At 35.4% G+C, this 26,062-nt stretch overlaps 1 protein-coding gene and 1 pseudogene across 1 annotated transcript in view; one reads left to right on the plus strand and one right to left on the minus strand.

Moving 5' to 3' along the window:
• The window catches only part of OGFOD3 (2-oxoglutarate and iron dependent oxygenase domain containing 3), a 72,385-nt gene that overhangs the window by 17,591 nt on the left and 28,732 nt on the right, over positions 1-26,062 (plus strand). Inside the window, exons 3-6 of the mRNA XM_072640913.1 lie at positions 10,911-10,986; positions 12,777-12,819; positions 19,183-19,247; positions 20,580-20,636. Coding sequence (XP_072497014.1) covers positions 10,911-10,986; positions 12,777-12,819; positions 19,183-19,247; positions 20,580-20,636 — 241 coding nt within the window. The remainder of the gene's footprint in view (positions 1-10,910; positions 10,987-12,776; positions 12,820-19,182; positions 19,248-20,579; positions 20,637-26,062) is intronic.
• LOC140530382 (elongation factor 1-gamma-like) lies at positions 13,490-15,559 on the minus strand (annotated as a pseudogene).

Here is a 26,062-nt window from a genome sequence, read left to right on the forward strand (position 1 = left end):
TGAATATTTTGATAGCTATATTTCAGCATAATTTGTTTCCTTTGTAATCCTATGTATTTTATTCTTAGCATTTGAAAACATTATTTTTGAGAAGGGGTCCATAGGCTTGACCAAACTGCCAAAGGGGCACATGACACAAAAAAGTTTCAGAAACCTTCTCTTGGTGGTCTCATCAATTTCTATGGGTTCAGTTATTATCTCCTTGCAGATGATTCACAGATGTGTATATCCAGCCCTATATTCTTTCCTGGCCTAGATGTCTTGAACTAGATGTCATGTAGAAATCTCAGAATAAACATATCCAAGATAGAATTCACTTTCTTTTCTCTCTAAACTTTACTCTCTTTCCAACTTAAATATTGCTGTTGAAGGCACTAACACCTTCCAGCCACCTAGGCTTACAAGTTTGCTATTATCTTCTGCTTTCACTCCACAAATCTTATCTCTTCTCGTACTTTATGTAGCTAGATAGTACAGTATATAGATTACTGGACCTGGAATCAGGAAGACTGTAACAGCAAGGACCTCAGCATCCACAAGAGGGCCTGCTGTACAGGTTCTTAGAGTTGTTTTTCTAAAAGGAAAGCAACTTTTGAGGGGTCAAAATGTACTTTAATCATTCACTTAGTTCAGGGGGAAAAGTCAGCACCCTGAACTTCAGAGAAAATACAAACAAATTACAACCAGAAATTACAAACTGAAAGACCAACAGACAGGACTTCCAGCTGTCTAACCATAGACAAAACATTCATTGTTACCAAAGAGAGAAGCACCAACATCTGGGTTCAAAGGTGAGGGGTTCCTTACCAGTTATCCAGAGTCTCATCTGGCACACAAACCTTCTTCCAAAAAGCAAGCCCCAAAGTATAACCTCACCTCAGAGGATATGTACTTTTCAGAGCTGGAGGACACACCCCTCATGACCCAGTGCCTCATTAGACATTAACAAAAGGTATCTGAGGTCTATTTATGCGCAGGGAGATCTTTAACTCTTTCCCTCCCCCCCAACCACCATTAACATTACAAAAATCCAAGTTCAAATTTGGTCACAGACACTTAATAGCTGTGTGACCCTAGGCAAATCACTTAGCCTCTGTTTGCCTCAGTTTTCTAATCTTTAAAATGGAAATAATAATAATATCTGTCTCCCAGGTTTATTGTTCAAATAATATTTAGAAAGTGCATTGCAAAACTTAAAGCTCTATGTAAATGTTTTTCATTATTACTAAAATATCCATTATATGAAGTTCCCTTTTCTCTACTTATGTAGATACCTTGCTAGTACTAGCCTTTGTTACTTTCAACTTAGATTATTGCAGTGACCTTCCATTTGATCCATTTTCCTTAGGTCTGTGCTCATTCCAGCCCATCCTCTTCCCAACTACCAAAGTGATTTTCCTAAAGTGTAATCTCATTATATCACAATTGCACATCTTTCTCCTCTAACACCAGAAACTAAAAATTTCCTCCAGGATCAAATGTAAAAGTCCTCTAGTATTTAAAGCCCTTTATAGCTTTGTGGCCTTCCTACCTTTCCAGTCATTTTATAACATTCTCCCTTCTACATACTCTGTAATCTAGCCACTCTGGCCTATTGTACCTTCTCATATGATACTACATCTCCTGATTACATTTGTACTGGCTTTCTCATGCCCAGAATTTTCTATCCACTCATCTCTGCCTCTTAATTTTCCTGGCTTCCTTCTAGATATAGCTTAAGGAGGCAGAGCCAAGATAACAGAGAAAAGGCAGGGAGGGACTTGCTTGAGTTCTCCAAGTTGCTTCCAAACACCTATAAAATAACTCCTCAAAATGAATTCTGGAGTGGCAGAAACAACAAAAGGACAGAGGGAAACAATTTTCCAACACAAGACAACTTAGAAGGTCATTAGGAAAGGTCTGTCACAATAGGGAGAGAGTGGAGCACAGTGCAGTGTGTGCAATGCCCTGGCAAGCCAACAGTAGACCTTTGGGGCAGCTAAATTGACAGCAGTGGCTTTCAGAGCTCTCAGTCCACAGACAGCTGGTCAGAAGGAAATTACGGGGTCTTTTTTCTGGCACTGGGTACAGGACTGTTGCACTGCCCATGTGCAGATCTGCATCAGAGTCCTGGATTGTAGATCCAGAGCGAGGAGGAGCATTAGCACACCAGAGCTTGTGGCCTTAGGAAAGCAGGACCCTGGTCACAGTTCTAGGGTGGAAAAAGATGCCTGTGGTTGCTCACAGAGCAGAGCACAGACCAGGGTAGCAGTGAGCACACCTCTCCTTAGATCATACCACTTTGGAAGACCTGAAAACTTACAGATAACTGAACACTGAACAACTGAAAACACCCAGAATTAGCTCTGAACATAACAGCATAAAGCTGAAGCTTGGGACAGTGCCTTCTCTCCCTTGGGAGCAGAGCCCAACCTTAACATAGAATTAAAAGTCAAAAAATAGTCTGGGAAAAATGAGCAAACAAACAAATAAAAAAGAACCTGACCATATAAAGTTATTGTGGTTTCAGGGGAGATCAAAATGTAAACTCACAAGAAGATAACAAAGTCAAAATTGCTACATGCAGAGCCTCAAAGAAGATGAATTAGTCTCAGACTGAAGACAAATTTCTGGAAGAACCCAAAAAGTATTTTAAATATCAAATAAAAGAGACAGAGTAAAAATTGGGAAAAGAAATGATCATGACTTAAGAAAATCACACACATACAAAAAAAGTCAAGGATGTGGATCCAAGATGGCAGAGCAGAAGTAGGGAACTGCTAGAGCTCCCCCCTCAAACTCCTCAAAAAACCTGTAAAAAATGACTCAACATATTCTAGAGCAGCAGAAGCCACAAAATGAAAGACTGAGGAAAATTTCAGCCCAAGACAATCTAGAAGACTGACAGGAAGGGTTTATTGCACCAAGCTAGGAACTGAGTACAGTGTAGCATGGGCCACACCAGCATGGACAGAGCTGGAACAGGCCTTAGGGGACTGAATCGCTAGTGGCTGCTGTGGTTCCTAATTTCTCAACCCAGAAATGCAAAAGACAACTTCAAAGGTCAGTGAGAAGGCTCTCTCACTTGGCTGAGAGAGGAACATGGCCAGCCTGGCCCCAGCCTCAGCCCCAGCCCCAGGTTGGTGGCAGCCACTGCTGAAGCAGAGGCTGCTTCTGGAGCCCTCCACATAACAAAGAGCTCAAAAACCCAGTAATTGGCTAGGAAAATGAGCAAATGGGGAAAAAGAAACAGATTATAGATTCTTAATTTTTTGGTGAAGAGGTATTTTCTTATGTCACTGATGACAAGAAAGATCAAAACATACAACCAGAAGAAGACAACAAAGTCAAAGTTCTTACATCCAAAGCCTCTAAGAAAAATATGAATTGGTGTCAGATCATGGAAGAACTCAAAAAGGATTTTGAAAATCAAATAAGTACAGGAAAAATTGGAAAGAGAAATGAGAGAAATGCATGAAAATCATGAAAAATGAGTCAACAGCTTGCTGAAGGAAACCCCCCAAAAATGCTGAAGAAAATAACACCTTTAAAATTAGACTAACCCAAATGGCAAAAGAAGTCCAAAAAGCCGATGAGGAGAAAAATGCTTTAAAAAGCAGAATGAGTCAAATGGAAAAAGGGGTCCAAAAGCTCACTGAAGAAAATAGTTCCTTAAAAATTAGAGTGGAGCAAATGGAAACTAATGACTATATGAGAAATCAAGAAATTATACAGCAAAACCAAAAGAATTAAAAAAAAAAGAAGACAATGTGAAGTATCTCACTGGAAAAACCACTGACCTAGAAAATGAATCCCGAAGGGATAATTTAAAAATTATTGGACTACCTGAAAGCCATGATAAAAAAAGAGAGGCTTCATCTTTCAAGAAATTATCAAGGAAAACTGCCCCAATATGCTAGAACCAGAGAGTAAAATAGAAATGAAAAGAATCCATCAATTATCTCCTAAAAGAGATCCCAAAATGAAAACTCCTAGGAATATTATAGCCTAATTCCAGTGTTCCCATGTCAAGGAGAAAATATTCCAAGCAGCCAGAAAGAGACAATTCAAGTATTGTGGAAACATAATCAGGATAACACAAGATTTAGCAGCTTCTACACTGAAAGATTAAAGGGCTTGGAATATGATATTACAGAGGTCAAAGGAGATAGGACTTAAACCAAGAATCACCTACCCAGCAAAACTGAGTATAATAGTTCAGGGAGAAAAAAAGGGAACTTCAATGAAATAGAGGACTTCCAAGTATTCTTGTTGAAAAAACCAGAGCTGAATAGTAAATTTGACTTTCAAATACAAGAATCAAGAGAAGCATGAAAAGGTAAACAGGAAAGAGAAACCATAAGGGACTTATTGAAGTTGAACTGTTTACATGCCTATATGGAAAGATGATATTTGTAACTCATGAGCTCTTTCTCAGTATTAGGATAGTTGGAGGGATTATGTGTGTGTGTGTGTGTGTGTGTGTGTGTATGTATATATATATATATATATATATATATATATATATATGGGGGGGTCAGAGGATGCAGGGTGAGCTGAATATGAAGGGATGAGATCTAAAAAAGAAAATTGTGTTGAGAGGAATGTACTAGGACAAAGAGAAAGGGAGAAGTAGAATGTAATAAAGCATCTCACGTAAAAGAGACAAGAAAGAACTTTTGCAATGGAGGGGAAGAAGGGAAAGATGATTGGGAATAAGTGAGCCTTATTTTCATTGGATTTGGCTTCAGGTGGGAATAACATACACACTTAATTGGGTATGGAAGTTTATCTTACCCTATAAGAAAGTAGAGGGAAAGGGAATAAGAGAGGGGGGATAATAGAAGGGACAGCAGATTGGGGGAAAGGGTAATTGGAAATAAAGTGTTCTTTTGTAGTGGGAAAGGTCCAGGAAAACAAAAAGAGAAAACATATACATAAAAAAACATATGACTCTATCCATAAATGTTTTTTAAAAAGTTACTGATAAAACATAGCTCATTTTTTGTTAAAAAGCTGTAAAAAACATAGAAATTTGAAGGATTTACAGAGGAACATGGATAAGAGTCTCACTGAATGAGAAGGTATGGATATGTTGTGATCTGTGTTGGAAGTGGGGCTTTCATTGTTGTAATCGGTCAATTCGTCATGCTACTACGATAGACCAAGCACTGCTCTAGGTGCTGGGGATACAAGGACAAAGAATAAAATATCCCTTTCTTGAAATGAATCTTCATTTTAATGGTTGAGACAGTATGTGCAGTATAAATATAAAGCTAATAAATGCAGATAAATATAAACAGTTAAATACAAGATAGTTTGGGAGGGAGGGGATTATCAGGTAGAGGAGGAGATTCAGGAAAAGCTTCATGTAGAAGATGATGCTTGATCTAGGTCTTAAAGAAAAGAGGGAGTCTGTGATGTCTAGGTCAAAGCTTCTTAAACTATAGGAGCTAAATGTGTGGAAATTGTAAAAAATTTGGCAATAGTAACAGGTTTCTGAACATGCAGTGATAAAAAATTAATTCAAAATCAAATACCTGTGCATCCGAGGTACTTCTGGCATCACATGCCCATCTTGCATCACGTGACTTTACTGAAGCCTTTATTCTAAACACATAACATGCACATTTTGCATTGCACATGCCATCACTCCATACAACTCCAACAAATGCTGCCTCTACTCAGATTTGAGCCTATTGTACATTATGAATTGCAGCTTTTTAGTGTACATAATTAATTTTCTGCTCTTGCCAAAACATCTTAGTTTAATTATGGGGAAAAAAGACTTTTAGTATTTTCCCAACATCATTCCTCAGCATTTAAGTATCAAATTAGTATATCTTTGGATTGTCTTGTGTTAGAATGTTTGATTTTTAAAATTGCTGTTGTCTCTGTCTTTTATAGAATTGCAACAAGTAAAGACAAAAGTCCTTTAATAATTTTCTCCACCATCACTGCTGTATGTCTATATAAGTGGGAACATCAGTTTTTTAAAATTAAATACAAATGTAATTTCATAAACTAAAGCTAGTATTTGAGAAATTATTGGCAATATTTATTTGTATTTTAGGACAAAATATTTTTCAGTTATGGGTAAGTGGCTAAGTTTAGACAGAAGAGGTAAAAATACTAATGACAATGGAGCAGAGTCTTCACTGCCAGGTTACAGTACACCAAATTGACAATAAAAAGAAAATATGTTGAATCATTTTTGCAATATAGATTTACTTCTCATAATGGTGATGGTTTGGAAAAACCTTTTTGCTGAATTTGTAATGATGTTTTGGCTGTGCAGAGCATGAAACCAGCCAAACTAAAACACCATCTTAATACCAAGCAAACTGCATGCTGCAGTAGACCAAAGTAATATTTTGAATTACTTTTAAAGTCTTCAAATAAAGAAAAACAATATTGTGAGAAATTTATTACTGTCATCAAAAAGTATTTACTTGCATCTTATGAAACTTCTTATTTAATTGCAAAAACTAAAAAGACCTATATTATCTTATGTTTCTACTGCTATTACATGTCAGAAATAGTTCATGGGAAAAAGTATGGGGATAAAATTTGTAAAATTCCTGTATCAAATGATACTATTTCTAAAAGAATTTCTGAAATTAGTAATGACTGATTCCAGTAGCTTATTATCAGACTTAAGGGTAACCCAAAGTTTGCAATTCAGTTAGATGAAACAACATGGCACAGTTGTTACTTTATGTAGATATGCTTATGAAGGAAGCATACAAGAGGAATTACTGTTTTGTCACCCCTTGGAAGGGTACGCAAGAGGAGAAGATATATATCCTAAAGTCTATGAAAAAATTATATAAACATAAATATAAAAATATATAGATGTATAAATACATCTATAGCTGTAAACATTTCTAAAGAACCATTTTCCACCCTATTCTTCTATGTGTTAGTTTTTTAGTAAAAACTTTTGATCATTAAATGAATTTTGGCTTGGGATAAGGACAGAATTTCCAACAATTTCTGAAATGGCCCTAAACATGCTTCTGCCATTTTGTGCTCCATGTTTATGCGGAGCGACTTTCTCATCATTGACGATTATAAAATCAAAATATCCATTAACTTTGAAAACCATTGAAGATACTCTACATTCTGTGGTATCACATGTTCTGCCAAGATTTAATTCTTTGTGTAAAAATAAACAAGCACATCCTTCTCATTAATAAGCAAATTTGCTTTGTCTTTAATAAGTGGTAAAATTATATGTATACCAAAGAATTGTTTTAAAACAAATTTCTTTATGACTTATTATCAGTAAATGTTTGATTTGGATACCTGTTTTATATACCTATATATAAACCGGGGTCACATAAAAATTTCTCTGGCAGAAAGGAATTGTGAGTGGAAAAAGTTTAAGAAACTCTGGTCTAGTTACATAGTTGAGTACATTCTAGGCATGTGGTTCAGTCAGTACAAAGACTTGTGAATGGGAGATGAAAGATAGACTGTATCATAGTGTATGATGATGGAGTAATGTTCCCTGAAGCTAGAAAGGTAGGTGGTAGACTGGTTATAAAGGACTTTAGAATCTAAAAAGAGGAATTTGTGTTTTATCTTAGAGATAGTAGTATACCACTGGAGTTCATTATATGAAATACCAAATCATTGAAATACTTAAATATTCATAAGAGTTGTATGTAAGATTATTCTTTTTTCAAGTGCGTAGTATGTGCCATTGAAGGAACTATAGTTGAATTAATGAAGAGGAGAAAGAGGGAAAATAGAAAAAACTGAAGAAGGTAGAAATATACATGACATATATTTGTGAAAAATAAGCAAATGGATTCTATTAGAATTGTGACTCCTTGTAAGCAGTCATTAGAGCAAAAAAGTGTTCATGCAAAATGGGGAAAAGTATAATGAAATCAAAGAAAGTATTGATTTTATAGGGTTACCAATTATAGAGATTTAGTTAGAACATATTATGTGAGAACATGATAATATGTCTGTTGTATGCAATTTCTTATATAGTAGTTGATAATGTAATTTTTTGGGTAGTATTTACAATAAGACAATTATCAGGGTTTTCCTCTAATTTCTCGTCATGGCAGAGTTGATCCTGTCTTTTCTTAGAGTCAACATCAAAGAAACACAAGCTGTTCAAGTTCTACTGAGGTATTGATGTGCTCACAAGTTGTTTGTCTATGTTGGTGAGTGATCAACTTTAACTTAAGGGTGGCTGATCCCCGCTGTCACAGAGGCTCTACTATGTTATACTCATTATTACAGTGGTCTTGTCACTGTTATATTCTGTGTGGATATACTTCCAAATTGCTTTCCAGAGTGTTTGTACCAATCTGTGGATTCACCAACAGTGCCTTTCTAAAATTCTTTTAATTACTATTTTGCTTCTTGTTTGTAATATTTGCCATTCTGATAGGTGTGAGTTGTTTTAATGTGTGTTTCTCTGATTATCAGGGATTCATTTGGATTTTTATTACGTTGTCTGGCCTAATCATGGACAATTAATATCTCCCTATTTACTCATATCTATCTTTGTTTCTATAAATAATGTTTTGTTGTTGTATTAATATAGTTGGTAGTTAAACTCCTAAATATTATACTTATACTTCAGTTATTTTGAATGGAATTTCTCTTTCCATCTCTTCCTTCTGGCTTTTGTCAGTAATATAGAGAAAGACTGATGGTTTGTGTAGGTTTATTTTACATATGACTACCTTGCTGAAATTGTTTCAATTATTTTTCAGTTGAATCTTTAAGATTCTTTTAAGTACACCATCATATTACTTGCAGGAAGTAATAAGGGTCGCATTTTCTTTCTGCTTATTCACTGAATTTCTTTTTCTTATTTTATTACTATATTTATCCTTTCCAATCACTAGATAAAAATAAATTGGTGATAATCGTTATATTTACTTTGCTCCTAATCTTACAAGAAAGATTTCAGATTTATCCCTGTGATACCTAGTTTTGGCTGTTTGTTTTTTAGCGCTGCTTTTTACCATCCTAAGGAAAGATCCATTTATTCCCATGCTTTTTAGCATTTTAAATACGTACTGTATGGTTTAGTTTTTAGTTTGCCTAATTTTGAATTTAAATTTGTGTTCCTAGTATAAATCCATCTTGGTCATAGTATATAATCCTTTTATGTATTTCTTATAGCCTCTTTGCTAGTATTGTATAATTTAAAATTAAATTTTATTTTTTTCAGTCAGCAAAGATACACCTTTTTTCCTTGCTACTCCATAATGTCCCCTACCCCTCCTCTCCACAATTGAAGAAAGAAAAAACAAAACTGTTGCAAACATTTATAGTTGACCAAAACAAATTTCTGTATTGGCTGTGTCAAAAAAAAGTTTCTATCTTCACTCGAATACTTTACCTCTCAATCAGGAGGTGAATAGCATGTTTCTCATCATGAATTCTTCACAATCATGATTGACTGTAGAACTGACCAAAGTTCCTAAGCCTTTCCATGTTGCTTGTCTTTACCATATTGTCATTTTATGTTATTCTCTTTCCTCTAGTCATTTCATTCTGCATCAGCTTATACGTGTCTTTCCAGGTTTTTCTGAAGCCATCCCTTTCATCAATGGTCTTCCATCACTCTTACATATATATATATATATATATATATATATATCTCTGTGTGTGTGTGTGTGTGTATGAGAATTTATCCAGCCATTTCCCAACAGATGGACATTCCCTCAGTTTCCAATTCTTTTGCCACCACAAATGGAACTATTGTAAATATTTTCATACATTCTTAAGGTAGAGCTTATTTTGAGTAGAGCTAATCATTTCCTTAAACTCCCCAGTTGACCCCTTTTTCTCCTTTTCTACCTGTTTCTTCATTTAGTGAAATATATTTCTGTACTCAACTCTGTGTATGTTACAGAGAGTGAGATTTTGTGTGTGTGTCTGTGTGTGTGTGTGTGTGTGTGTGTGTGTGTGCGTATTCACTCCTTTGACCATCTGGGAGAGAGAGTAAGGTTCACCTCCCTTGCTTCCCCCTTCCTTTCTTGTTTCTATAGACTTTTAGTTGTGACTACAATTCTAGGATAACCCTTCTTCTCCCTTTCCCCTATTCCAGTGCACTTCTCTTTTGGGGGGGGGGGAGCTTTAACTAGCACCTTGATTTAATTTCTTTAATGTCTTATTATCCACTTAATTTTTACCTTTTTGCTGTTTCACAAATTAGCTTGTAATTCTTTAGTCATTTGATTGTTGTATATTGTAGCACAATTAAAAAAAATTGTATCAGGAATTTTTCTTTGACCCATTCTTTATCTGTAGGATAAGCTTTTTGTTTTTGTCAGGTTCAAGGGAAGTAGATCACATGATCTATCTCTACTATGAGAGTTTGACAGACTTTTTCTGTTGATTTCCTAATCTTTTTCACTTGATAATACCTTGTCTTATACTTGATAATACCTGGGGCAAAGCAGTGGCAGTCACTGCAGGGTAACCCACTGATTTCTGTTGTCTGAGAATATAGTCTGAGAAAACTTATTTAAATGGCAGCAAGAGAGATTTGTTAGGTGGCAGGAAAGATTTTCTGATATTAAATGGGTTTCTTAGCAAGACAAGTTTAGTTTTTAAGGATCCTGGTAGCCTCTTTTATTCAGATATTCTTCTGAGGGTATGATAGTCATTATTTTCTTGATATAATTTAGATGAAATATTTCCTAGAGATTGGGGAAGGGGAAAGTGACTTTAGATTGTAAGCTTCTTTGTAGAAGGAATTTATTTCTTCTCCATACTATAAAATTCCATAGGTCCTAGAAAAATACTATTTACATAGCAAATATCTAATAAATATTGATACGGTTGTAATACATATTATACCCTGAATTGGTTCATTCAGTCAGAACGCTAGAGATGCTTTGAAAATTTGTTTTGGTTTCCTACGTATTTATTTTTGTTTTCTTCTCCAGGGTGTACACCTAGAAAATGTGGCAGAGGCATCACAGACATAGTAATCACCAGAGAGGAAGCCAGACAGCTCCGTCGGTAATTATGTTTGTACATTTGAACGTATTTTACCAAGGACACAGAAGCCATGGGTTCAGTTTGAATAATTCGTCATATTTTGAACATAAAATTTTTCTTGAAAAGCACTGATGCTAGCCTTATGATCCCATCCTCACCCAGTTTCTATAAATTTTTTTTTAAATTTCTATAAGCTTTTTGTTTTTTGTTTTCTCTCAATCAAGGCAAACTTTTCACATTTCTGAAGATGAAAGAACATTGTCCTAGTTTAGCACTGTTCTTTTCAGAGTACTTTTTTATCCTCATATTTTTTCACCCTCATCTTCCTCAGCCTTAAACTATCCATTTTCCAGTCTAACCCTACTAACCCTTATTTAGTGGATAGGATCTATTTTTATAGTACTTTATTTTATCTTTTAGGTTAAGATGTGGGCTAAGTAGCTTTTTGGGGGATGGCCTGAGAACTTAACTTCTTTGTTTGGTATTTAAATCCCTTCATAATCTGGCTCCAGCCTAACTTTCCAGACACATCACACATGACCTCCTTGATGTAGTCTACAATGCAGACATACTGACTTTCCTGCTGTTATTCACACATAACAGTATATCTCTTGTCCCCTGCACCTTGAATATACTGCGTCCACACTGGTACCTCTGAGAATCCCTGGATAATAAGGAAGTTGTCTCCCCTGATAGAACACAAGCTCTTTTAGGGCAATGATTGCTTCATTTTTCTTCTTTTTTTCTTAGTGTTTAGCTCTTATGTAGTCGACCAAACCTAACTTAAGGTTTATACATCAAGTTCAAGATTATTTTGAAATGATGCATTCTTGTAATATTAAGAAGTTAATAAAAGGAGATTTCTTAGTCATAGAATGGGGAGAATACTCATTGAAGATACAAGTTCAGTTCAGGTGTGTTTCTTGGTACTGGTTATTTCTTGGTACTGTCATTAGTTTGTGACTAGAAGCCTCGGGAAGAATCCCTTGATTCTTCATGAGCTGAGTTTTTTATTTAGACAACTAAGAACTTAAGTCAGTGGCCAGAGCCTGCCATGAGTCATTTAAGTCCTGAGGAAAATGTCAGTGCCTTTTGAGGAAAAACTAGCCTGGGAATCTGCTTATGGTAGGGCCTTAGGAAAACCCAACCTTGCCTAATTGTTAAAGAACTCTGGTAGATATTTCTCTTACCACAATGTAGTAGGCTCTTAATAAATGCATATTTATTGGTGTCTAAAAATAATAACTAAGGCTAGTCCTTAGACAAGAATGATATCATTTGTCTCCAGACCCATACTGGGCCTTTCCGTACCAAGATTTGATCGCACCTGAGAGAACTTATTTCTCATTGGGATTAGCTGTGACTCAACACCCATGCCACCTAGGGGCACCATGCGTGGGCTTAAGTTGAAAAAGATGACAACAGTATCAGTGTTTCTATTTGTATAGCATTTGTCAATTTTCAAAATGCTTTCATATCCATTATTTCATTTGATTCTTGTTATAAACAGGTCAGCAATGCTATTCTCATTTTATAGCTGAGGCTTTCAGAGTTATTTTTTTCAAAGTCACACTACTAGGAAATAAAAGAATTGAGACTTGAACCCAAGTGTTCTGCTACTTCATTTTTCCTAATTTAATATATTACTTCTCTAATTAAAAGTCTGTATCAATATAGCCTTTGTTATTATGAAGTAAATGAAATCTGTTACCTTCAAGTTGTTCACTCTGACATTTTGTTTAGGAATATCCATTGTAAATAATAGTGTGAAAATTTTAAAAATATTTTCTCATCTGAAATTCTTTCTACAGTATAGCTGAAAAGGGATTGTCACTAGGAGGATCTGAAGGAGGGGTGAGTTGTACTACTACTGTTTTTTTTTTTTTTGCTTTTTTCAAAGTTTAAAAAGAATTTTAAATCTCTTGGGAGGAAATGAAAATCTGTTAGAAAGAAGGGAATGTTCTTTTCTTTCTTGGTTGTCTCCATATGGGGTTTGAAACACAAAAATACTTATTTGCTAATCGGTCATTATTATTATCTAGCCACTGTAAACTTATATATGTATTGTTCACCTTTCATTTCTTTTTTTTCCTGAGATCTTTATAGAAACATGCTTTGTTTTTCCACTTAGCCTTTGCCACTTATTTTCCACATAAATCTTCAGTAATAAAATAATTGCTACAAGGGTGAAAGATCCACAAGTGAAAAAGATTTTGTATTCTGGTACAGAAGTATAGGGACAGCTGGGTGGTGCAGTGGAAAGAGTGCTTGACCTGGAGTCAGGAATATTCATCTTCCTCAGTTTAAATCCAGCCTCAAATAACCTAGTAGCTTTGTGACCCTGGGCAAGTCACTTCACCCTATTTGCCTCAATTTTCTCATCTGTTAAATGAGCTGGAAAAGGAAATGGTGAACCACTCCAGTATCTTTGCCAAGAAAATCCCAAAAGGGATTTGAACATGACATGATAAAATAGACAATAAATTTATGAAGTTTCAGATAAACTTTAACAATAGTAAAGATCTAGATGATTTTTTTTTCTATGTTTAGTTTCATTTAATGGTTGGCACCTCCCTGCAGAGAAGGAAGCAGGCAGCTAGGTGGTAGCAGGGAGGATGTTCACTTGAAGATCTTGCCCTGATTGAAGGGTTTACCCACATTCTAGAAGGCCCCTTCTGAGGAAAAGCACTCTCGGACCATGGTCTGGGCCTCTTCACTGCCATGATCCAGGTTACACCACATGTAGGACTCATAATCTACCTGCCAGTCTGGAGTCAGCAGGAAGGCAAGTGTCTGACCCCAGAAAACCCAGACTCCAGAAATGGCACTGCTGTTGTTGGTGCCAAAAAGGATGACACTGGCGAATGCATTCTTCCTCAGCTTGTCCAGGTGCTACAACATTCCAGTGATGAGGTTGCAGCTCATGAAGGTCTGGCTGAGCTCCTGGGGTAAGCAGTACTCAGCGTACCACAGGGACCAGTCATCACGGTCAAAGTGCTCCCAGAAGTATGGCAGGGCCACTGTCAGTGCGTCCTCATTGGAGTACTTTTGTTTAAATTCATCCAACACAAATGTACTCTTGGGTAGGTGGGCAAAGGGATCCTTGGCCTTGGGATCTGCAGTCAGAGTCTGGTTACACTTGTCCTTTTCCTCCTCGGGGCCAGGGGCTGCCACCTTCTTCTTCTTTTCCTTCTGCTCAGCCTGGGCCTTCTGTTTTTCTTCTCGCTCTCCTTTCTCTTTTCTTGGGGCCTCCTTCTTAGGCTGACTCTTGGCAAACTTTTGAGCATCAAACTATGCCATCTTCTTGCAGAGCTTCACCTCTCCCAACACCTACTGAAACTGGGGCTGGTGGATGCAGGTGAGGAACCAGCACTTGGGGTTGGGAAGGACCCGCTGGAAAGATGACGCTAGGACCTACTTGTAGAGCCACAAGAGGGTATACCAACTGTGATGTCAGCCAAAGTCACACGCTCCCCCACCAAGAAAGTGCAGGTCTTCAGGTGGGCATCAAGCAGCCCTAGAACCCACCTCACCTCTTCCTTGGCATTCTCTGTGGCCTGTTTGTTGTGGTACATGATGCCCAGAATGGAGGATACCCAGGTACTGCCTGGAGGAACGATGTTGCTGTCAGCAAAACTCACCCACTGGATCACCTGGGCAGCTACCTCCAGGGTTGAGCCTTGAAGGTCATTGCTTTCAAGCACACAGAACTCATCATCACCCTCAAAAGCTGGAACCTTGCCTACAGGAAATTTTCGGAGGAATTCAGGGATGTGGTTGGTCTGACCAAAATGGAAGTGGGGAGGTGTGGACAGCACACAGATCTAGGCCTGACTGTACCGTGCAGCGATGAGAGCCTTGAAGGCCCATCAGTTTTCAGTTTATATGTACAGGGTTCCAGCCACTGTAGTGATTCCACAGAGATGGGGTGGGGATGTCAGTGCTGCTGCAAAGTGAGTCGGGCTGGGGAAGGGGGCAGACAGGGAGGGGAGGAGAAACTGGGTGATTTTTCTTAAGCCAAAACACAGCACATTTAGAGATTAGACAACTCTCTTTAGTTGATATTTTATATCATTCTAAGAGGTATTGCCATCTATTTTAAGCATGTAATAATTTTAAGCATATGTTTTAGCGGGGATAATTTGAGCAATTGATATGGTCCTGCATTAGTAGGACAGTTTTCCAAAGCCTCCTGAATCAGGTCTTCTTCTATTATTATCTATTATCTCAGTTTTAAGCTGTTGCAGTCATCGAAGAAGCAGTGTAGTAGTGGAAAGAACATTGGATTTCGAGTCAGAGAATATGAGTTCACCTCCTGATTCTGCTGTTTACTGCTTCTGTGACTTTGTACCATTTGCTTAATCTTTGTGGCCTCAGTTTCTTCATCTTTATGATAAAGGGCTTGAACTAGAAGATTTCTAGGGTTTCATATATCTATCTCTAAATTGATGATCTTTCTGTAATGAATTTCTAACACTTTTGTCATAACATATTCAAATATAAGTGAGGACGTCTTTGCTTATAATGAGATACAATGCAATTTTGGCTATTCAGTTTTGAAATAGATTGTTGTAAGAAGAAATCCTGACTGCATGTTTGCTGTATCCTGAGTGTGTATCATCATTGCCTTTATCTGTTTGGCTATCACTGGAAATTCTGAAATGGGTGGATAACAACCACTACATTTTCTGTACTGATTTAAAATCTTAATAAACATCCTCTGAAGAAAAGCCTCCTATGTTAAGTAGTCTATGTCTTATCCTTATTTTATGGATTAGCAAAATTATATTCAGAACAAGTAAATCAGTCAATCATCAAGCATTTGGATATGCTGTCCTTCCTACTGCTATTAAGAGATCCTGAATTCAAGTCCAAGATCGTTTCCAGTACACCACAGCATCAAATAAGCAGAGCACTGAAAAGTGAAAACTGCCTATATTAAAAGATTTACTAAATTCTAGCACTTTTGGAATATTTGCTACTTTGGATTATTCCCTGTCATCATCTCTATTAATAAAGAGTTTACATGAATTTTCTTTTTTGTTTTGTTAATATTTTTTTTTATTCTGAACTTAAACACCAAGTAAAATGAGCATTTCCATATACCTATGAAACAGAAAAAGAAGATTTGTATGTGAAACTACAAATTATTATATACGGGTTGCTTTTCTTTTTAAGTATGCAATAAATTTTGCATTTAGCTTTTAAGAGCTGTTCTGCTTAAACTCTTTCTAGATATCCTCATGTTCTCTTCTGTGCATTAAAAACCTCCTTCAATGACTTTTTTCTTTTTTTCCCTCTCTCCCTCTCTTTTTTCTCTCCCTTCTTTTCTTTCTTTTTTCTTTTTCATTCTTTCCCTTCCATGGTCCCCCTTCTACCCACTTCTCCCCCATTTGAAAAAAAAATAAAATCCTTGTTACAAATATACATGGTCAAACAAAATATATTCTTACATTCAGAAGCTTGATCATAATGAATGATTTCCCAGAGGAATTGCTATAGTCTGCTGAACAGGATTTGTTTAAAATTTTCGAATCTCAATGAATGATATTTGCTGATATAGTTTGTTTTATCTTTCCTGGGTATGAGGATAATATTTATCTCATGTAAGATATCTGGTGAAAGCTTTCTCTCATAGTTCTTAAGAATAATGTTAAACCATTTGGGGACATCCTACTGTGCGATTACTTGGGAATATACACTGTCCTCTGCCTTATCAGGTGTTGATACATTTTCCTTTGGCTTGAAATATTTAGACATATATTAATATTATTTTACCTGATCTCCAATTATTTCTCTTCTGGTATCAATATCATCCCTTTTGGTTTATTTGCTGATGCTCAAGTTCTTTAATTGAGCTTTCTTTCTCCTGAAAATCTTTGGTAATTTTAGTCTTTTCCCCCTATTTACTTTTTATATTTCCCTATCTCACCATTGCCATTTTACATCGTTTCTCTTTAATTCTTTTCTATTATTGTGGTTTTACTTTGTTCAATTTTTGGATTAATTTGATTTCTCTCTCCTCATGAATTTTCTTAGTCTTTTCACAGAAACATTTTTTAGTTTTATTAGTTATGTAGTCATTTTGCATTCCATTTAATCTTATTTATCCTAATTTTCAGTATTTCTTCTCTTGTTCTTTGTGAGGGTTTGCTTGTTTTCTGACTCTTAAAATTTCATATTCATTTAATTAAACTTCTCTTTTTCATTACTATAAGTCTTTAGGGATATAATTTTTCCTCTGAGGACTTTTGCTGCATCTCAAAAATCTTTATATGTTGTCATTATCATGATCTTTCACTTGGTTGTCATTTCTAAATTATTTTCTTTGACCCACTCATTCTTTATGATTTTGTTATTAAGTCTCTATTTAATTTTGTTTCTTTTGCTTGTATTCTGGGTTCTGTGAAGAGTGGGTTTAGTATTTCTTCTTTTTAATGTTGATCATTTCTCTATATCCCAACTTATGATTTATTTTTATTAGGGTGAATATAGTGCTGAAAAATATGTATATTCCTTAGTGGGTCATATTCATGAGATGCCTCTATTTCTCTGTCTCTTCTTCTGTCCTCCCTTTCCCTCATGAGTGTCCATTAAGACAAGAGTAGATTTTGTGAGACACAAGAGTTCCTCTAAATTCTATACAGACTCTTCTTTGGACCATGCCCCCAGAATTGAAAAGTTATTTTATATCCAACAAACAGATAAAAAATGGTATGATTTATGATTAGGACCATTGTCATAAAGCATTAGGGCACTCCTTGATTAAGTAATCCTCTCTAACCTCCATGTGCTAAAAGCTAATTTATTTGTGGCAGAAGCTCAAAAGTGTAAATGCCTTTGAAAGAATTACTGTCAGAGTTTTTCATAAATTTTCAGTATTGAACAAAATTTTTACATAACAGTATCAACTCCAGACTATATTGCAGAGATGTTTATAGAATGGCTTCTTTGAGAAAACAAAAAAACATTTCATATATTGTTAGGCTGGAAGAAAAAAAGAAAATATCAATTTTTCCACAGATATATTGGTATCAAGAAAGTTTTTGTGAATTTTTAAAATTTGGTTTTATTTTATCTTCAGTTTCAAATTTTTCATTCCCCTGACCCTTTTCCACCACACAATGAAATATAAAACCTATTACAAATATTTCAGTTATGAAAAACAACTTTACAAATTAGCTACCTTCTTAAATTTAAAAAAAAGGCAAGAAAGAAAAAAATATGCTTCAATATGCACGCTGAGATCATTTATCTGAGTTCTCTACCTGGAAGAGGATAGCGTATGTCACATGAGTCCTTTGTAATTGTGATGGGTCATTGTGTTTATTAGAGTAACTGTCTTTCACAGCTGATCGTCTTTATAATTTTATTGCTACTCTGTAAATTATTCTCTTGGTTCTTCTCACTTCCCTTTGTATCTGTTTATATGTCTTTACAAGTTTTTTTAAAAATCATCTCCTTTACATGTTTTTATGGCACAATAGTGTTCCATCACATTCATAACTTGTTATTCATTCCCCAGTTGATAGGCATCCCTTCAGTTTCTAATTCTTTGCCACTTCAAAAAGAGCTGCTGTAATGTTTTTGTACAGATAGGTCTTTTTCCTCTTTGATCTTTTTGGACCACTTTGTAGCTCCACCAATTGTGCGTTAATATATCTATTTTCTCTCATCCCTTCCAGTGGTTTTTATGAATTTTTAACCAGAGAAATGTAAGCCTTAAATACAAAATTGGCTTTTAGGTTTTGGATTAAATCGTTTTCCTGTTGCTTGGATTTTGAAAAGACTTAGGGAATATAATTTAGAATCAAAATAGAAATGATGTTTGCATAACAATTTATTTACAATTTCTTTATTTACAATTTTATTTTATTATTTACAATTTATAGCCTTCATATATACTTCTAAGCTTGTGCTCTACCACTTTCTTCTTCCTCCATTTCTAACTTGCAGATTGAAATGACAAGATTCTTATAAATTTATTAACAACTAAAGGAAAATGATCATTAGGAAGGAAAGGAAAAATAACTCATGTTAAATATAGGGAAATAGTGAATAAGTAAATGAACAAGTGTATACGCCAAATTATAAAAAGTAATGATTTTCTTATGCAAACAAGATTGTTATGCTACGTATATCCCTCAGTTGCGTCAATAAATTATTTTTTCTGCTGTTTCATTACTAAGTTTTCATTTTATTCTCAATCTTTTCCAGGCTTCCATCTTAGATTTACACTCTGGAGCACTATCTTTTGGGAAGCATTTTGTAAATCTGTACAGGTAATAATAAAACATGTCTAGCCTAACATTCTGTTATGTCATAGAAGTATGTGAGATTGAATTAATTTTTATAGTAGATATTGCTCAGAAAATAACATCTGTGGTATTTGATTCCAGTGTTCCTAGCTGTAGGCCTCTTTATTAAGGTTAAACCTCACTTTTATTAATTTGGAAAATTCATAGCCTATTAATTTCATTTATAAGCTTTCTAAGTTGTGGGCAGCTAGATGGCATTGTGGATAGAGGGCCTGGAGTCAGGAAGACTTATCTTCTCATCTTCCTGAGTTCAAATCTGACCTCAGACACTCACAAGCTATATGACCCTGGACAGGTCACTTAACCCTGTTTGTCTTAGTTTCCTCGTCTGTAAAATGAGCTGAAAAAAGAAATGCAAACCACTCCAGTATCTCTGCCCAGAAAACTCCAAATGGGATCACGAAGAGTTGGGCATGATTGAGAAAGACTGAACAAGGTTAGAAAGTATTTATTGAGCAGATATAATATTCTCAGAATTTTTTAAACTGCTCTGAAAAATTGAAAAAAAATTAGGACTTGACCTTTTACCTCAAGTAATTTATAATCCAGTTGAGGAGACAAGGTATGCCCATGTAGCATTAGAGAGCAATTAACTGTTAAAAGTTTAAGACAGGAGAGCTTGATGTGTTTTGAGACAGTTTAGCACAGTGTCTTGGAGATACATCTTTACCTGGGCCTTGAAGAATGGGTGAGATGGATGGGTAAAAAGGAAGGCATCCTAGATGAATCTATGTGGCTCAGTTTTTAGTTGAGTGACTGTCAGTAGTAGGAAGACACAAATTCATGGGATCATAGACTTAGAGTTGGGTGGAACCTCAGAGAACCCCTTGTCCAATCCCCTGTTTTACAGATGAGGAAGCTGAAGTCCAGAGAGGGTAAGTGCCTCGGACAAGGTCACATATTAGAAGTGTCATAAGCAGGATTTGAATTCAGGTCCTTTGATTCAAAACCCAATGTTCTTTCTACCATACCAAACTGATTCATTCCACTTCCTTTCATAAACTGAAAAGCCTTTGCTTTTGTTGAGCGAGGGAACCAATATTTATTTTTCTTAACCCTGATGAATGTTACTATTACTTAGTGTAAATTTTGTGTTCTATTTGGAAATATTTTTTTTGTCACTGCACTAGATAGATAGCTTTACATAAGGACAAGTTAGTTTTCAGAAATTTTATTTTCCCACATTAATTACCTAAATGGTGGAGAAAAAGGTGATCTTAAAGGCAGTAAGGAAAATAGGTAGAAAGGCTATATGTGATTCATATCTTTTCATTAAAATATTTTTGTTTTTTACAGATACTTTGGGGCAAAAATCCACGATATCTTCTCAGAAGAGGATTTTCAGTTATATCGGTAAAATGATTCAAAGAAGTCAAAGAAAAATCCGTTCTTTAATTCATTACTGTTAGGTTCTAGAAAAATCTTCTTAAACTGTTTAAATGTTCAAGCTGTCCGTATTGGGGCTATTCAAGAAATATGGCATGTGTCTTTCAATACATGTCATTTTGGGGGACAATTAGCCATAGATCAAATGTAAGATGATTTCTTTGTGATCTTTGTAAAAAGAATGGTGTGACTGCTAAAAGTGGATTTACACTAGATTACACTGATGAGACTGGAAATTGATCCAAAGAAAAAGAGATATATTAGCGACAACTCATACATTATCTAAATTTCCTGTCTTCCTCCAATGATCTATGCATTTCGACATGCAGCTATTTAAGAAATAAAATTATGTAATGTTTTTGGTAATACACATTCACAAATTCAGCTGTGAATGTGAACTGATCTCTGTGAGATCTCATACACACACGCGTGCGTGCGCATGTGTGCAAGCACCCTAACTTTAAAATTTTAAGTTTGGCAATAATATTTTTTATGTTGTGAGAAAATGAGGTAAAAGAATAATCATCTTTAGGTTCATACTTTATTTCGAATCTCAGACTTGGTAATTTAATTCAGGTTTTGTGTGTGTTTGCCTTTTAATAGATACACAAAATTAGTCTTAAAATCTATCCATTTTAATGGATTGAATCCATTATTTTTGAAATATTTGTATCCCATGTTTTCTTTTGTAGTTCTGCCATGTATTTTGTTAATGATCTAGCAGTTCCCACTATGTTCCATATAATGTTAGTTGTGGTTCTAAGAAGAAATTCTGATTTTTGTGTTATTTCCCTTTGTAAAATATCAAAATATGAAATTATGCATTTGTCAAAAATGCTTCTTATGTGAGACAAAATTTTTGGTGTGAAAATAGGAGTGGAGGGAAGTGAGGAGAAAAGAAACAAGCTTTAATTAAGCCCAATCTGTGTGCCAGGTACTGTATTAAGTGCTTTATAAATATGATCTCATTTGATCTTCTAAACAACTCTGTAATGTGGGTGCTGTTATTATTTTAAGTCGAGCAGATAGTTGAGGCAGACAGACATTAAGTGACCTGCTCAGGATCACCGAGCTGTTCATTGTCTGAGGCTAGTTTTGAACCCATGTTTCCCTGACTCCAGGCTCAGCTCTGGATCCAATAAATTAATTTCCTCAGTTATTTAAAATTTTTCTCTAACCTTAACTCAGGGGAATTACACATTCCTAGCTTCCTGCGATTTTGTAGTGTACTTCATGCATTGTAGGATATAGTCAAACATTAGTCTGTCTTTTTTCAGTTATAGCTGTATTTCCAGTGGTTTTGGTCTGAATATCCAACCTGGGTATTTTTGTGTATATGTAATGTTTATTACTAGTCCCTATTTTACACATTAAAGTAGCCCAACCACTTTTTTAGTCTTTTAGTTTAATTGGAAAATGAAAACAAGTATTCCCTTTAAGTCTACATGATGCAAGTTGAAAAAAGTTGAAATAGAAATAATTGTGGAAAGTAATATTCATACATATACATAATATTCATACATACATATTCATACATAAATACTACTTGTATAGCAACAGTCATTGCAGGGTTGGAGGGAGCAGGGAAGGGGGAAGACAACTGAGATTAAGTTGCTTACTTCACACAGCTAGTAATTGTCTGAGATCGGGTTGAATTCAGGTTCTCCTGACTCAGGGCCAGTAATCTATCCACTCCACCACCCACCTGACCCTAGCCATGGTCATTTTGGCGAACTATCTGGTCATGTAACACAAGTTATAAAATACTCTTTGGTTTAGTAATCCTACCGATGTATGCTGTTTGTTACCTTATATTACTGTGTAATGTATGCTATTTAAAAAATACATTCGTATTAGTGCTATTGTATCTAGTTTTATATGTGACAATAACAGCATCGCCATGAACATCTTTTTATAAATTAATTTTTTTTCATTTTTTTTCTTTACTTCCTTGAGATTTAAACATATATTTGATGGGTCAGCATTAATTAGAGTATAATTAATGGATGTGAACAGTTCTGCAGTACTTTTTATATGTTACTAGCCAGATTGATCCCCAGAAAGACTCCTCCAATTTCACAGTCACCAGCAGTGTATATTTAAACTTCTTTATCCTCATCCTTTTAATACTAGGTTTTATAATTTGTATTTATTCATGCTAGTTTACTAGGTACACATGAGTAAGTAATTTAAACTTTATGAGACACAGTTTTCTCCATATAAGTAATGCTTAGCTCACATTACTGTTGTTTAAACTGAAGGATCAATTACAGTAATGAATATAAAATACTTCACAAAATTTATATTTTATGATATATAAATGTAAGTTATTATTATATAAATGTAAGTTATCATTATATTCTAAATATTGAAAGTCTCATTTCTTTCACTGTTAGATGAATTTTATATTCTTTCAACCACTGCTTTTATTAGAAAATACTTTCATCATTGCATTGCACCTCATATCCCATGCATTATCAATGGTGAGGAGATCCCGTTGCTGTATCGAGTTTTCTTGCTCTGCAACAACATGAGGGCTAATGGTACTTAGTGGATAAGTTAGGGATTAAAGTTCTCAGCTGTTGCTTCATAAGGTTGTTTGTTTCCTTGTCGGGCTTCTTTCTTGGGGTCTTGGCCAATAGACACAGCTGTAACTGCTTTTCCTCTACCACAGTTCCCGCTCTTGTGGGGGAGTTTTTATTTTTATTTTTATTATGTTATTTGTTCACTTCCATATAACTTAGATTTTTTCCCCCTCTCTCTTCTACCTTCCCTCCTCCCTTCTCCTCCTTGAGTCAGCATACAATTTTATATAGGTTCTACACATACATTCCTATTAAATACATTTTCACCTTAGTCATGCTGCATAGAAGAATTAAAATGAATGGGAGAAATCATAAAACAAACCAAAACATAATACAAAAGAAAATGGTCTGCTACATTCTGCAATCTAATTCCATAGTTCTTTCTCTGGATGTGGGAGGCATTTTGCCTTAAGAGTCCATTGGGAATTTTTTAAGTCCTTGCATTACAATGAAGTTCTAAGTCTACCAGAAAATATCCTCACACATTGTGGTGGTTGCTGTGTATAAAGTACTCCTGGTTCTGCTTCTTTCACTCAGCATCAGTTCATGTAAATCTTTCCAGGCCTCCCTGAAGTCTTCCTGTTCATCATTTCTTACAGCACAATCTTATTCCATTACATTCATATACCAAATTTATTCAGCCATTCCCCAATTGATGGGCATCCCCTTGACTTCTAGTTTTTGGCCACCACAAAGAGAGATGCTCTAAATATTTTTGTACATGTGGGATCCTTTCCCATTTTTATGATCTCTTGGGGATACAGTCCTAGAAGTGGTATTGCTGGGTCAAAGGGTATGCACATTTTTGTAGCCCTTTGGGCATGGTTCCAAATTGCTCTCCAGAATGGTTGGATCAGCTCACGGCTCCACCAACAGTGAATTAGTGTTTCAACTCTCCCACATCCTCTCCAACAGTTATCATTTTCCTGTTTTGTCATGTTATCCAATCTGATAGGTGTGATGGGGTATTGTAGGGGAGTTTTGGAAAGCCAGCAAGAACAGGACAGAATGTCTAGCCTTCAACCTTGTTGGCCACATGACCTATCACATATTTATAAATGCCACATTTATAATCATTGCATTGATATTGCATCACATTTTTTAATGTTTGTATCCCCAGTGTTTAGCACAGTTCCTGGCACATGGTAGATACTTAATAAATGCTTATTGACCAAATACCAAGAAGTTGTAAATGTTGATGGCACATGAAACCAGAAAGGTTATCTGTCTTATAGTCCCCAGAGTGATCAATAATTTGATCCATAATAAGTGTACCATGCTCCTTCAAGACGACTTCTTCCCTCCCCACCCCACCCCCACCTTGGACATAATAGGTGCTTCATATGTTTATTGAATTAATTATTTAGCTTGTTTAGTATAGGGGAATTTGCAGTGAACCATCATCAGAAAATTAGATATCCCTAAGTCAATTGCTTCCCTCAACAAAAAACATGAAATTCTCTAAGTCTCTGTAATGATGCCTCTCAGAATCTCAATTCACAAATCCTCATGCATTCTATAGATCTGATGACCATGTTTCTTCACCTTCTGAGTTGTTGCAATAAAAATAAGGCAGTAATTTCTGAATAAAATAAGAATTTTGTGTACTATATCATGCTTCCATATGCCAAACTCCTTAAAGGGAGTCTCTTTGAAAATATAAAAAAAATGTAGTTTTGAAAAGAAGGAATATGTCGGTAACGAAAAGTAACCCTAATCATACAAACTAGATTTGTGGGAAAAGTTTCTCCTTTATTCAGACCAGTATGATTTCATGTGATGGATTGCTACATTGCCATGTTTAATTGATATATGTTAAAAAAAATTCTGTTATGTGGAAATATTATTTGCAGTGGAATGTAGAATTTATCATTTCTTTTTAAAATTGGTCATCATCTTCAGTTGGAGAATGGTTCAACTAATTGTTATCCAAATATAATGGAATGTTATTGTGTTATAAGAAATGGCAAATACGAAGAATTAAAAGAAACATGGGAATTCATATAGGATAAAGGGATCAAAGAGATAAATCTGGAAAGAACTTTAAAGGCCTCTCTTTTCATAGATATAGAAACTGAGGCCCTAAGAAGTTAATTGACTTTCCCAAAGTGACATAGGTATCAAGGGCAGGGTCAGAAAGATGAGCTGATACAGAGTGAACTTAGCAGAACTTCAGTTAATATAGTGACTTCAGCAGTGTTAACTGGAAAGAACAATGCTGAGCACTGCATAGTTACACTGAACAAACTTGACTCTGGAGAAGAAATGAGAAAATGCAGCTCCCTCCCTTCTTTGCAGTGGTAAGAATCTATGGATATGAAATATTATAAACTCCATATACATTGGTTGGTTTTGCTGAATGACCTTTCCCGGCCTCTTTTAAAATCCTTTTGTACAAGGTATAGCTCAGTGGGTATCGCAGGAAAATATATTTTAAAAATGTAGATAATGTTACAATCAAAGGGATCCATTAAAAATAAATTCAATTATCCTTAAAAAATATTCCTCCTTTATAAATAATAGCTTGTAGGTATAGGTACTTTGTTATTAAAAGCACTTTTACGTACATTATTTCATTGTTCCTCCCAGAAAACACCCATACATTACTTATATGAAAACTAAGATTCAGGAGTTATCATTTGCTTAAGACCAAATATTTGATATCCTAACAAATAGAGCCCCATCTGGAATCCTGTTCTTTTATTCTGAGACTGTATTCTTTATACTATACCACACTGATATAGTTTTAGGGGTACAGGGACCTCAAAATACCGAGGTTCAGGGTGGAGTAGTTTGGAAAGAATTCGT

The sequence above is a fragment of the Notamacropus eugenii genome, chromosome 2 (genome assembly GCF_028372415.1).
Source record: "Notamacropus eugenii isolate mMacEug1 chromosome 2, mMacEug1.pri_v2, whole genome shotgun sequence".
Classification (NCBI taxonomy): Eukaryota; Metazoa; Chordata; class Mammalia; order Diprotodontia; family Macropodidae; genus Notamacropus; species Notamacropus eugenii.